At 44.9% G+C, this 11,632-nt stretch overlaps 2 protein-coding genes and 1 non-coding gene across 4 annotated transcripts; 1 reads left to right on the plus strand and 2 right to left on the minus strand.

Annotated features, from left to right (window-relative positions):
• The first annotated feature begins 176 nt into the window (after positions 1-176).
• Positions 177-8,538, plus strand: brd10 (bromodomain containing 10). Of its 2 annotated transcripts, none has more exons than XM_088391136.1 (10): positions 177-776; positions 1,370-1,975; positions 2,107-2,307; positions 2,380-3,812; positions 3,933-3,994; positions 4,070-4,159; positions 4,255-4,370; positions 4,438-4,628; positions 4,748-6,493; positions 6,606-8,538. In XM_088391136.1, exons 2-10 carry the CDS (start codon positions 1,434-1,436, stop codon positions 8,036-8,038), a joined length of 5,814 nt encoding a protein of 1,937 aa, XP_088247262.1. In that variant the 5' UTR covers positions 177-776; positions 1,370-1,433; the 3' UTR covers positions 8,039-8,538. The 2 variants fall into 2 exon arrangements, with proteins under 2 accessions (XP_088247262.1, XP_088247263.1); XM_088391137.1 differs by having other exon boundaries at positions 1,373-1,975.
• Positions 8,533-10,707, minus strand: mlana (melan-A). The gene is made up of 5 exons (XM_088391142.1): positions 10,201-10,707; positions 9,612-9,704; positions 9,023-9,119; positions 8,826-8,930; positions 8,533-8,749 (listed from the first exon to the last, which is right to left on the minus strand). Exons 2-5 carry the CDS (start codon positions 9,698-9,700, stop codon positions 8,681-8,683), a joined length of 360 nt encoding a protein of 119 aa, XP_088247268.1. The 5' UTR covers positions 9,701-9,704; positions 10,201-10,707; the 3' UTR covers positions 8,533-8,680.
• Positions 10,708-10,937: 230 nt separating this feature from the next.
• On the minus strand, positions 10,938-11,236 carry LOC148389650 (signal recognition particle RNA). Its single transcript, XR_015861948.1, has one exon.
• Between the last annotated feature and the right edge of the window lie 396 nt (positions 11,237-11,632).

The following is an 11,632-nucleotide window of genomic DNA, read 5'->3' on the forward strand; positions in this document are numbered from 1 at the left end:
CAAAATTAATTCCCCATCGTACAGGTTATATTAAAACCGTTATCTCTTTTGGAGAAGAACATTTCTGAAAGCTTACCAGGTGATGTCCATAAGCTTCTGGCGACATCTACCGATCGCAAAAAAGTGGCTTGTGGCGCGAGTTTGACATTTAACAACATAAAAAAGCCTTTAATGTTGGCATTTAATCAAGTTTATGGACGAAACTTAACGCTGTCAACAATTAACCTATATAAAGGATGTTCGTTCAATTTCAAAACTACGGTGGCCGAGAAGCCTTAAATGGCGAATGACCCGAAATACCTCTTCGCTTTTGACGTCACTGAAATAAAGTCTGCTTGTTCATCCCTCACACGGGAGAATTGATTTGTCTGCAAAGATTGCATTTTTGTCATGCCCTCCTCGCTGTCTACTTTAAAACCCCCCGCCCCCCTATTTAGTTAGCCCCGACGGCTAGTCCCAATGAAATGCCGTCTTCTTGTCGGGACTCTCCACTGAGCGTTCGCCCGGCTAATTACGCCGCGTTAGCTTTAGCATTAGCCATCAGCGCACCGTCACTGACATCACTCGGACATGAGTTGTCGTACTCATAACTTTACTTTTCGCCCAAACGACGTTTAATGGCGTTACGTCGCGACCATGGAGACCGAGCGGAGTAACTGCAGGCCGAGTTCGGTGGACAATAGCTAATAGCTAGCTAAAGCAAATTGAACGCTTTTCTCCTGGAAAAAAAAAGTAGGCTTGCAGTGGGATTTTGGAGCCGCGTATAAAATGTTAAGGTACGTTTTCTGTTTTAATATGTTTGTATGTTTGTCGTTTTACGTAGTGCAAGGTTGAGAGAGGAAACTTTTGTTTACTTTCTAAGCTAACTGCTAAATCCAAGCGCGCTTAAGTGGAAATAAACCAAAACCAAAACTTGTGGTGGGTGGATAAAATGTACAAATGTCAGCTGTGAGCTCTCACATGAGAATTAATTGTGTCATGGCAGTGATATAAAATGGCAGTGTTTTGAATTGGAATGACTGGCACGATCATTAAATTTCTATACTTGGCAGTTATTTTGACACCAACATTAGAATAATATTTATTGGTCAAGTTTTTCCTGACCTTTGCCAGATATTGATTGACAGGTCAGGCTTGATAGGCACCATCTTGCCCGTGACCCTGAAATGTTGAGGTCACAGTAGAAAATGGCTGGATATGTTAAAACATATAAGAAATGTAAATAATTGTGACTTCAAGTGTTTAAAAATACATAAGAAAAAACATTCTAACAGATCTGTTGGAATGTCATGCTACTTCATTGTAATATTTAATATTTATGACAACACATGTTTATTTTTATTATTATTTCCAACATTCCCCATCACAGCAGCAGCATGGTTGACAGCTGTAAACACCCTGTAGGCTTTCACCTTTAAGGGTTAGGCCAAGTCATGTCTTCAAGTTCTGCATGGACAAGGCTTGGTGCTGATGACATGGACCTCGACACGTCCGAGGACGGTCTCAGCAACGGCGCCTCTGTCGCACCCGGGGATCACCCGGCGACCAGCAACGACGGCATGTCCGACTTCTCCACCAGTGACATCTCACTCCCCGAAGTCTGCGTCACCACCAACTTTGAGGAGACAATGAGCCATGAAGTCCATCAAGCTTATAGGATCTTTTCTGGCTTTCTCCTGGACAAACACAAGGCAATTGCCGGACTGTTCCTCCACGCCGTGGGGCATCAGGAGGCCCAGTCCGGTGTCGGTGGTGTCTGTGCCTCGGGTCAGGCCAGGCTCAAGCAGTCCATGTGCTTGCGGAGGATTGAAGAGAAGTTCATCAACCTGGAGTATCATAGCATAACAGAGTTTGTGGCTGACTTCAGGCTGATGTTGGAGAACTGCTACCGCTACCATGGCGTGGACCACTGGCTCTCCAAACAGGGTCAAAAGTTGGAGATGATGCTAGAACAGAAACTCACACTACTGTCCAGGTACACCTTTTTTTTTCACTGCACAAGTCAATTGATTTTAAACACTCATAATAGATGTGTCAGAAGGTATTTTGAATTTTGTGAATGGTTGTCTAAGTGTGATCCCCCCCTATCTCCATCTGTCCAATGAGGACGCTTCGTGAGAAGACCACTTTGGCAGTGACCTCCAAGGGGCGTTTTGGCACGGAGGAGGAGCGAGCTCCAGGAGGAACCTCCACAAGGAGGCGATCTTCATCTCGAAACTTGGCGACTATCACTGTGGGTGGGCATGAGTCGGTCATGGTGCAGGCCCTCAGGATGGAAGAGCTACAGAGGGCAAAGGAGGAGAAGAGGTGAGGTCCAATTAAATTGGTCAACACATTTTTTTAAAACAGAAATGCAAATAAAGAAAGTTCATTTTCCAGGCAACGTGAGCTGGAGAAAAAAGAAGCAGAAGAAATGTCGGCCAAAGCGGTGGAAGAGTGGGAGCAGACTTTACTGACGCAGGCGTCCCCCCACACGATAGACACCCTGTGGGAACTCCCCGCCATAGGCCACTTCCTATGCCTGGCACAGACGGTGCTCAACCTACCAGAGATTGTCTTCTTTGAACTGGAGCGCTGCCTACTGATGCCCCGCTGCAGCAGTCTCCTCTCCAAGATAATGTCATCCCTCCTGTCACCATGCCAGCGGCGGACCACCTTGCACCGCCGACCAGCTCTGCCGTACCGCCGTTGGGAGGCGGAGCTCAGGCAGCGCGTCAAGGGTTGGTACCGGAGTATCGGGGGTGCTCGCGATCAGCCGGCTCGGGCCGAGCAGCTCGGACTTTGTCATCAGTTTTTTCACAACCTGGGCCAGGCGAGTCCCTTGGAGGAGAAGCCGTTCCACTCGCTGCCTCTCCGCCAGCGAGTGTGGCTCCTCAAAGGCTTGTGCGACCACGTGTATGAGACCCAGAAGGATGTTCAGGATGCCGTGCTGGCCCAGCCCATACATGAATGCAGGGAGTCCATCTTGGGCTATGACAGCAAGGACAACGCCTACATCCATTTCCCCCATTTCTGCGGGGCGGACTTGAGGATCTACTGTCAGAGCCCCAGCGCACCTCCTCCTTTTCCTTTCCCTTCAGCGTTGGTGAGACGGCTCGACCTACACGTTGAAGATACCGACGTGCTGAAAGACACCGCGATGCACATTGACACCTCTGGTGATTTGGGAAACACATTGAAGTATTTTGTCAAAGAAAACGGGGACGGGCAGGAACACAAAGAGAAGTTTTGGCCGATAAAGAAGGAAGACGTGAGGTGTCAGTCACTGTCGTCAAATGGAGACTCCAGTGATGAGTTAAGCCGAAATTGGATTTTTGTTTCAAAAGGAAAAATAAAAGAAGAAACTACCGAATCGGACCGTCAATCCACAACACTAAAAGAAGGCCTTACCTTGGGTTCTGTCCGTCCTATTAATGAAGAGACTCAAAATCCTTGTTTGAATGTAGGGGAACACACCTACACAGGTAGGTCACCTGCTCGCTGCGCGGACATCGCCGATTCATCGAGCAAATCGTCGAGGGTCAAAACGGAAGGAGAACACCTGAACACGGGACACCAGCGAACAACTCCCTGTTTGAAATGTCGAAGAACTCTCAAATCGGTGCGGCGAGGTTGCAAATGTCCGTCTATTCTAAACACCAGCGATGAAGACGATGTCCGCGATAGGATGTGGTCTAAAAAAAAGAAATGCAAGAAAAAGCGAGGAAGGGGGCGGCCACGGCAGGGGCAAAACCTTGAGGCAGCTGAATCAGCATTACAGGGAATTACCGCCAGCGTTCAGATGAAAGATAAAAGGAAAAAACAGAAAGAAGGTAAGAAAAGGAAGGTTTTCACGTGACACTTGTTCAGTTGGTACTATTTTTTTTTTTTTTTTTAGGCACTGCAAGGAAAAAAATGCATAGATCATCTGATTTCTTTTTTTTTTTCATCAGGAAAAAAAGGTGAATCTGCAAAGAAAATTAAAGACGAACCTTCCGTTGAGCCGGCGTTTAAGGTAATCAACACAACCAAGGATTTTTTTTAAAAATGTTACTTATTTTTCCTACTCTTTCTTAATCATCCACCACAGTTGGTTTGCACCAGTTTGCAAGAGTTGCGTGAGCTCATCAGCAAAATTGAAGACGAGCTTGACGACCTGGAGAGCACAAAAAATCAATTGGTAAGCTGACCGAGTCGTTTGCGGTTCATATTTAGCGTGAAGAAAATAATCATATGAATCGAGCCATTGTTTCTTGTTTGCATTTCAACTGGCAGGATCGATGGTTTTTAAGAAAACAATCTGTGAAAGAGCTCCACAGCACTCTAATCAGACTACTGAATGAGCTCTCACCCTGGGAACCAAAACTTGTGAAGGCCCACCAAAGAAACAGGTATAATGAATGACTATCAATTTAAAAAAAAAAAATCATTTTATCAACAATTATGCCTCCTGTCCAGGCTTCGATTGAAGAAGGAGTTTGATGATTTCAAGAAACATCCAGAATATAATAACTTTATTCGAGAGGAGTGTTTGTCATCATCATCCTCGTCATCTGAAGAAGAAGAAGAAGATATTCCTTCATTTGATCGCCAGCGAGGCTCAGAAGATGAAATGGAACACGTAGTTCCGAAAGGTCTCTGGACTAGAGGTAATCTTTTTACTGTTGGATCTGGCATCCAAATGATAAAGTTTATTTCACTCTCAGCATTTAAAAAAAATGGTATAATTGGCAGATTCTATCTCATTTCTATCTTTAATTGATTTCAGCAAGCAATAAGGACTTGGAAGCTGAATCTGTTGGTGAGAGATCACCCACCTTTGGAATCAACCAAGAAACTTCTGAACAATCGTCAAGAGTTCAGGCTGACAGCAGTGTCACCACTTTTACCCCCCCGGACAATGATACAAAGTCTAAATGTGAAATGGTTCAGTCCGACACCGCGGGAAAGCCCGTCCTGGCTTCATCGGCATCCAAACTTCAAGTTGTCCACCTCAGCCCCGGACTACCTAAAGGATACACGCCCATCCCTACCCTGCTAGCAAAGAGCGTGGGCAACAAAGTGACCTTATTAAAACGACCTGTGGATTACTCAGGGCTCAACAACACTGATAGACAAACCAAGGGACCATCAAGCTCCCTGCCTTCATCTCCAGCGGCAATTTCAAAACCACATCCACAAACTACTCAATCCATTTCGGAACAAAACTCACTACAAGGTAAATGTGCAATTCGACAAGTGTCAGCAGCACCGCTCACGACAGATTGGGCTAAAGGAAGTCAGACTTTATTGCAAACTCCTCTCCAAGTAGCGTCGAATGTTCCAGAAGGCCCGGACCAACTTGTCAGACAAGGGGGAAGCAATTCAGTGCAATCTGTTCTCGACTGCGGCAAACAGGAGAAGATGATGCCGCAGGTGGTCATGATGCCTTCTAAACATGTCATTGAAAATTCCAAGGAGCAGCAGTCAACGGGACCCATGTACCTGTCCACCAGTGTGTCTGGTTTTACAATTCCTGACAATGTTCAGCCAGCAGCTCCTCCGAAGGATGTCCGGACAGTGAAGACCCCTTCACTTTTTTCCCCGCCTTGCCAGCAGCACAGGACCCAAAACTTACCCGGGTTCCAGGTTCTACAACCTTCTCAATCAAGCACTTCAAGTCCTTCATCCATAACGTCGACAAGCACCTTGGCCTCGACTTCGCCCCCTGATCTTCCAGAACATAAACAGGAACTTAAGACAATATGCATACGTGATTCACAGTCCATCCTCGTGACCACGAGAGGAGGCAACACGGGTATTGTCAAAGTCCAGACATCTTCTGCCCTGAATCCACTTGATGGTTTGTCCACCAGTCCCATCATCACCATTTCACCTCAGTTTAAAGCCTTTCTGGTGTCCAAAAGCGCTGAGGTGTCTTCTGTCCCCTTTCAGAAGAATTCTACCCCCACTACAACAGTAGGCCAATCGCAGAAGCAGGTTCCTTCAGTATTCAAGTCCTCTGCCATCACAAATCTTACGGACCCAAGAAGTTTGACTTCAGTAGTGCCGGTTCCAGGAATTTCAGATGTTCCTACAATTACAAGAAACATCTACCACCCTTCGCAAACGTTACCAACCCATTCTCTGGTGGTAAAAAATCCTGCTGATGTTACAGCACAAACCGAGGTAGTTGGTCAGTCCGGTTTGAAGCGACCCAACACAGAGGAGCAACCTAAAGTTGCCAAATTTATTCTGGTTAATCCCTCCTCCTCCTCTCGTGCTTCCACTGTAGCTGTTCCAAAAGAAACATCTACGAATCCACCGCTTGGTTCAAGAGTCGTAGTTATCAACCAACCTTCCGTGACACCATCCGGTGCTTTAATGGGAAGTGTTATAACGCAGTCCAAGACAGCTAGCGTGAAAGGACAACAGATAACGACGTCTTTATCAAGTCCAACTCAGAAGATGGGACTAAGCCCCGGCTTCGACTCAAATGCGTTGTCAAAGGGAAAGAACGTTACGCTTCCAACAGGTGGGTTTGATTTATCTTGCGTTGATTTGTGTCATTGTGAAATGTAAACGATTCACCATGTGGATTCTGATGATGAAGTTCTTATGTGAACTTCAATCTTGTGTGTCTGCAGGACTTCACATCCAGTTGTCAGGGATGACGACAACCATCGGACAGAGCATCGGCGCTCTCTCGCGTTGCACTTCCCAAAGCACGCCGGTATCGGATACCGGACGTTCACCGGCAACCACCTCTCAATCAACCCCATTCACAAAGTCAAATACTGTCACCAGCTGTCTTAGCCAACTTGTCGCTAATTCTACTCTGACCAGAACCTCTCAACCCCAGTCCTTCACAATAACCTCCGAACTCGGCTCTTTGATTTCTAACTCTGCTATTCACGGTCACACTCCCGCTCAGGTGACCTCCTCAACTGTTCAAGGCAACCCAAAACCAAGCGCTATGGCCACCCTTCCTCAACAGCCCTCACATTTGCTAGCTCAAGAAGCTAACCCAATGGTAACGCCCCTTCAAAAAGCTTTCCATCAAACCCAATCCGATGGAGTCACCAACTGTACACAATTCGTGAACTCTACCCAGCAGAGGATCGTCATCAACACTTCGAAGACCCTCGCCGCCGGCACGCAGATCCTCCTTAACAATACATGTTTTGTTGTTCCTCCACAGGGTTTAGGTCCAGGTAGCCACGTGCTCATTATCTCTAGCCCTTCTCCACAAAAAGTGCCTAAGGCCACCATTAGCAGTATTGGCTCAGCAACACTTTTGCAAGGAGCAAGTCAAAGTCCAACAAGCCCTCAAACAACAATCTTACCCAAATCCCAAAATAGGTTACCCGGTGTCCCAGTGGTGAATTCCCCTTTCGCAGCATGCACCCCTGCTGTTGGTTCGACAAGCTCGCAGGTTTGTACCCCGGCGTCACCTCAACCCAAACAATCAGCCCACATTTCCACCGTCCTACCTGGAGGTCTTGGTGTTGGTTCTGGACTTTCACCGCTTCGTGCTAAATGTCCCACCACCATTTCCCCAGCTTTGTCATGGATGCCTACCACTTCATCAGCTTTGCCCAGCCCGGTCGCCCCTCCCCACTCCACCTCAGACACAACGAGAAACTCGTATCTACAACCGACATCTACACTTACAGCGTCCTCCATCCAGGGCATCACCTCGGTCTGTAAGCAGGCACCATCAGTCATTCAGCAACCAATCAAAACCACCATGGATGCGTTGGAAACGGCATACATGGTCACCTTATCCCCACCCCCCGCCCCGTTTCAACCAGTCACACTGCTGACCACAAACCCCATCGGCCTGACCAATCAGACACTGGTTCCACCCTCTTTGCAGAAACCCACTTTAGATATGGCAAACAGCGTAGCGAAAAAGCTCCTCATCAGTCCCGACGGCGCCATTTTGAGCTCCGTCCCGTGCCAAGCCCAGACGGTTGAGCCGAGCGCGTTTCCAAAACCGACCGCTCTGATTCTCACCCCGAACAGCTCCGCTGGCGCTTGGCATCACCAGCTGACACCTAGTCAACCAAATAACTGAGACCACGAGTCTGGAATGTTCATGCACTTGTTATTAAAACTGTTCGAGAAATGTTGGGTCAGACCCTTTGGTTGGACTATCAAATACTGTTCTTTTTTTTTTCTTGTTTGATAACTACTGAGGTTAATGAATGATCTGTTTTGGACTTCATGGCCAGTAATGACAACTGGGGAAAAGGAGGTTAAATGGATTTCAGATTTTATCGTACTTAGTACTTTAAAAGCCAGCTTTTTTTGATAAGGTTCGTTGGAACAACTCGCTACTACTTTAAATGTTTCATGGAACATAACACTTTGTTTGTTGGAGTTTGAAAAACAGTTTTGCATTGTAGGAAATGTATATAGACCTTGTTGGATTTGTACTACGTTCGAGCACATGTTAAATGTTTTGCAGTCACTTTGTATTTATTTTCTATCGTATAGATTTGGAAACTTTTTTGCTCGGTTCATTGAACAAATGTTGAGGTCAAAGCGTGGAAATAAACAATTCATCCGTGCCCATTGATGGTAGAGTTTTTAATCCTGGTTTGAAACCACATTATGCATTGTGTAAATATTAGACACACAAAATAACAGTTAGATTGTGGCGTCAGATGAACTCGTGCTTTATTCTCGTCTGGGCGTCGGGTTTGTTGTTCTGATTTTAAGGGGAATAGGGAGGAGGCATTGGCCCTGAGGAGATCTTTTCATAGGCTGGAGGAGCATTCGGCATCTGGAGAAGTCAAGACAAGCAGTGTGTAATTTATATAAATATTTTTTGTGACGACAATTAAGTGCGTGACCCTCACAGATCGTAGGCTGCCAAAATCAATCAGCGCCATCTTGTTTTCTGCAGAAGGTCCAGCCTCGGAATATTGGCCTCCTGTGTAAGTCGGTGACCCAGACCTGGAGCTCTGCGTGAAGATAGTGATAAGATGTGATTAGGTACTTCACACTTTTTTTTTTTTTCACCCTAAGATTTTGATCATTACAATGAAGGCCTCACCCTTATTTTTTTGTAGCCACCCCTTCTCTTAAAGTACCAACAGCCCAGGAGGAGAAGCGCAGCCAGGATGATGATCAGCAGAATAACACCGACCGCCCTGTACAGCGTGCACAACATCACTAAGACGCTTTCTCGTGAGAAAACAACCCACTTTTGCACATATATTTATGGTTGTAGAACAGTGATTTGCATTTATTGAGTCAAAGCACATAAGAAAAAAAAATTGATGGCAACCACCTCAAATTGAATGTCAGAAAAGCAGAAAATAAATCATAATTTTACCTCATATTTGCTCACTAATTTAGTTTTACTCCAACGCCGTTACATTGTTCAGTGCTGCCCTCTAGTGGTTGACTATTTAATTGTTCTGCTTTTCACTATTTGTCACTGGCGTATAGATATCAGCAAATATCTATTATTTGAAGGAAATAAATGTTTTTAGGATCAATTAGGTGAAATTAGATAGTTCCCTAATATCACAATTTTAGGAATCACAGCATGTGGTCATCATTTGTTTACTAATTCCAGCGAATTATGAGTTTTAAAGGTTCCAGAGTGAAGCAAAATGCTTGGATTAAGTAGGACATACTCTTCAGCTCGGACAAATCCACGTCGGCTGCTGGCAAAATAGATGTTGAAGTCTCCTCGAGGCATTCCGTCTGTGCGGTTGCAAAGCATTAAGCTGCAACGACAGACAGACAGACGAGGAAACAAATCATAGCATGCACAAATACTAATTGTTCAAATGAATGCAAAGTAAAACAGCTGAAATTTTACAGAGGGAAAAAAAGAACTGTAGTTTTTTGTATTTAGTTATTTCCCAAATATCTATAAATTAATTCTAATAGATAGAAGTTAACTGCATTTTTTACATTTATTATTGTATTGCGCTGCATCTTACCAACGAATATTTAACCACTTTATTTAGCTAAATGAGAGGGAAAAATATTTCAAACATCCCCTGTCAAGGACAAAGTACAACCACAATCATTTAAATATTGTTCTTTATCAGTGTTAATATAGATTTTAGATTGTGTACCTAATGTAGTGACCTTAATGAGGGTCAAGTAAGGTTAAAAAAATAACTTGACAAGGAAGCATCATTAAATGGAGATAATCAACTCATGGCTGTCACAGTGAATACACGAACACAAAAAAAGAGCCAAACATCATCTTACCAAATTGGATAATTCAATTGCAGACGAACGGTCCTCTTCCTCCCCGGTTTACAGAGTCAGGCCCGTCACTACTCCCCCGTCTTATTTCTTGTTTCACCCGCCCAGATTCCTTTTACCTCCAAGGGAAAGAAAAGGGGGGAATAAGGGCTGTAAAATCCTCATGACGGTCACGGGTTAGAGGCTCGTGGATAAAGCCATTGAAGCGGCGTAATCACCATGAAACCCCTGCGGACGTGAACGTAACATGATTATCCACTCGTGAGACTGAGCTGTAGTCAGCTGGTGGTATTGTGTTTGTGCAGTGATTCTCAAACTTTTTTAAAGCACCAAATAGCATCTTGAAAAATACTTAACGCTCCAAATATTACAATTATGACCAACATTGAAATACAGTAACATTAAATAGGGAATTAGAAAACCTGGATCTAAATAATGATTAATCTGAAATGCATTGAAACCTAAATTAAAATTTAAAAAGCAATCAGTTCGTTTAAGATTAAATACAAATGTACTTAGAACGTTAACTGAACTGCAGGCAGGGAAGGATTCTTTACATACCACTAGAGGGCGCCTGTGTACTTCCTTGATGCAGTTCTACTTTCGTCCAGTAGGAGCTACTGCTGGCCGAGGTTTTAATGTGAATAAAACCATAAAATATCGATCTATCAGAATCGAAAAGGTACAGAAATGATTGTAGTAAAACGATTAAAGAAATTGTAATCATGAATTTGCTCAAAAGGAAGCTGGGTCCCGCTTTATTGCTCAGGCTGCACTACAGCGTCTATTCACAGGCGCGATCCCACTACTGAGCGGCACGGGGGCTTTGACCTGCTCCGTTTCCGACCTGGGCCGGTGCACCCCTCCTTAGACGACCTGGTGGTCCCGAGCTCCCTCAGGAGCACCATATCGATACCGAGCTTAGTGCGGACACCCGATCGACATAGTCCGATGCAGCTCAGAACTCCTGAGCTCAAACGATCCGCCAGCCTCAGCCTCCCGGTAGCTTGGATTACAGGCGCGCGCCACCGCACCCGGCGAGAAGTACTGGTGCTCATTGGAGTTTTGTCTTTCACAAAGATGACGTAGGTTAGTGACGTTGGCACCCGGAAGTACTCAGCAGCCCCGTCGTGTGGCAACTAAAGGGAAAACATGTGCTATGATTGTAATAGATGAATGACATGATAAAAGTCGACGGTCATGGGAAAAAAAATAAACCATCCTACTTCCTTGAGTTTCTTATTAAATTGTGAAAGGTGGATGAATACAGAAATAGATTGACATTTAATAATTTACTTTATAGGTAACCAGAAATATTCTTTGTATGATACGTCTCTACACAATTTTACCGTATTAAATTGAAACTGTGCGTCTCAAAATCACACTTAATCGTGGCCGTATTTAAACGTGATGCATTTTAGCTCAAGTTCCTAAT

The sequence above is a fragment of the Syngnathus floridae genome, chromosome 12 (assembly GCF_059516105.1).
Source record: "Syngnathus floridae isolate MCC-2025c chromosome 12, RoL_Sflo_1.0, whole genome shotgun sequence".
In the NCBI taxonomy this organism is placed as follows: domain Eukaryota; kingdom Metazoa; phylum Chordata; class Actinopteri; order Syngnathiformes; family Syngnathidae; genus Syngnathus; species Syngnathus floridae.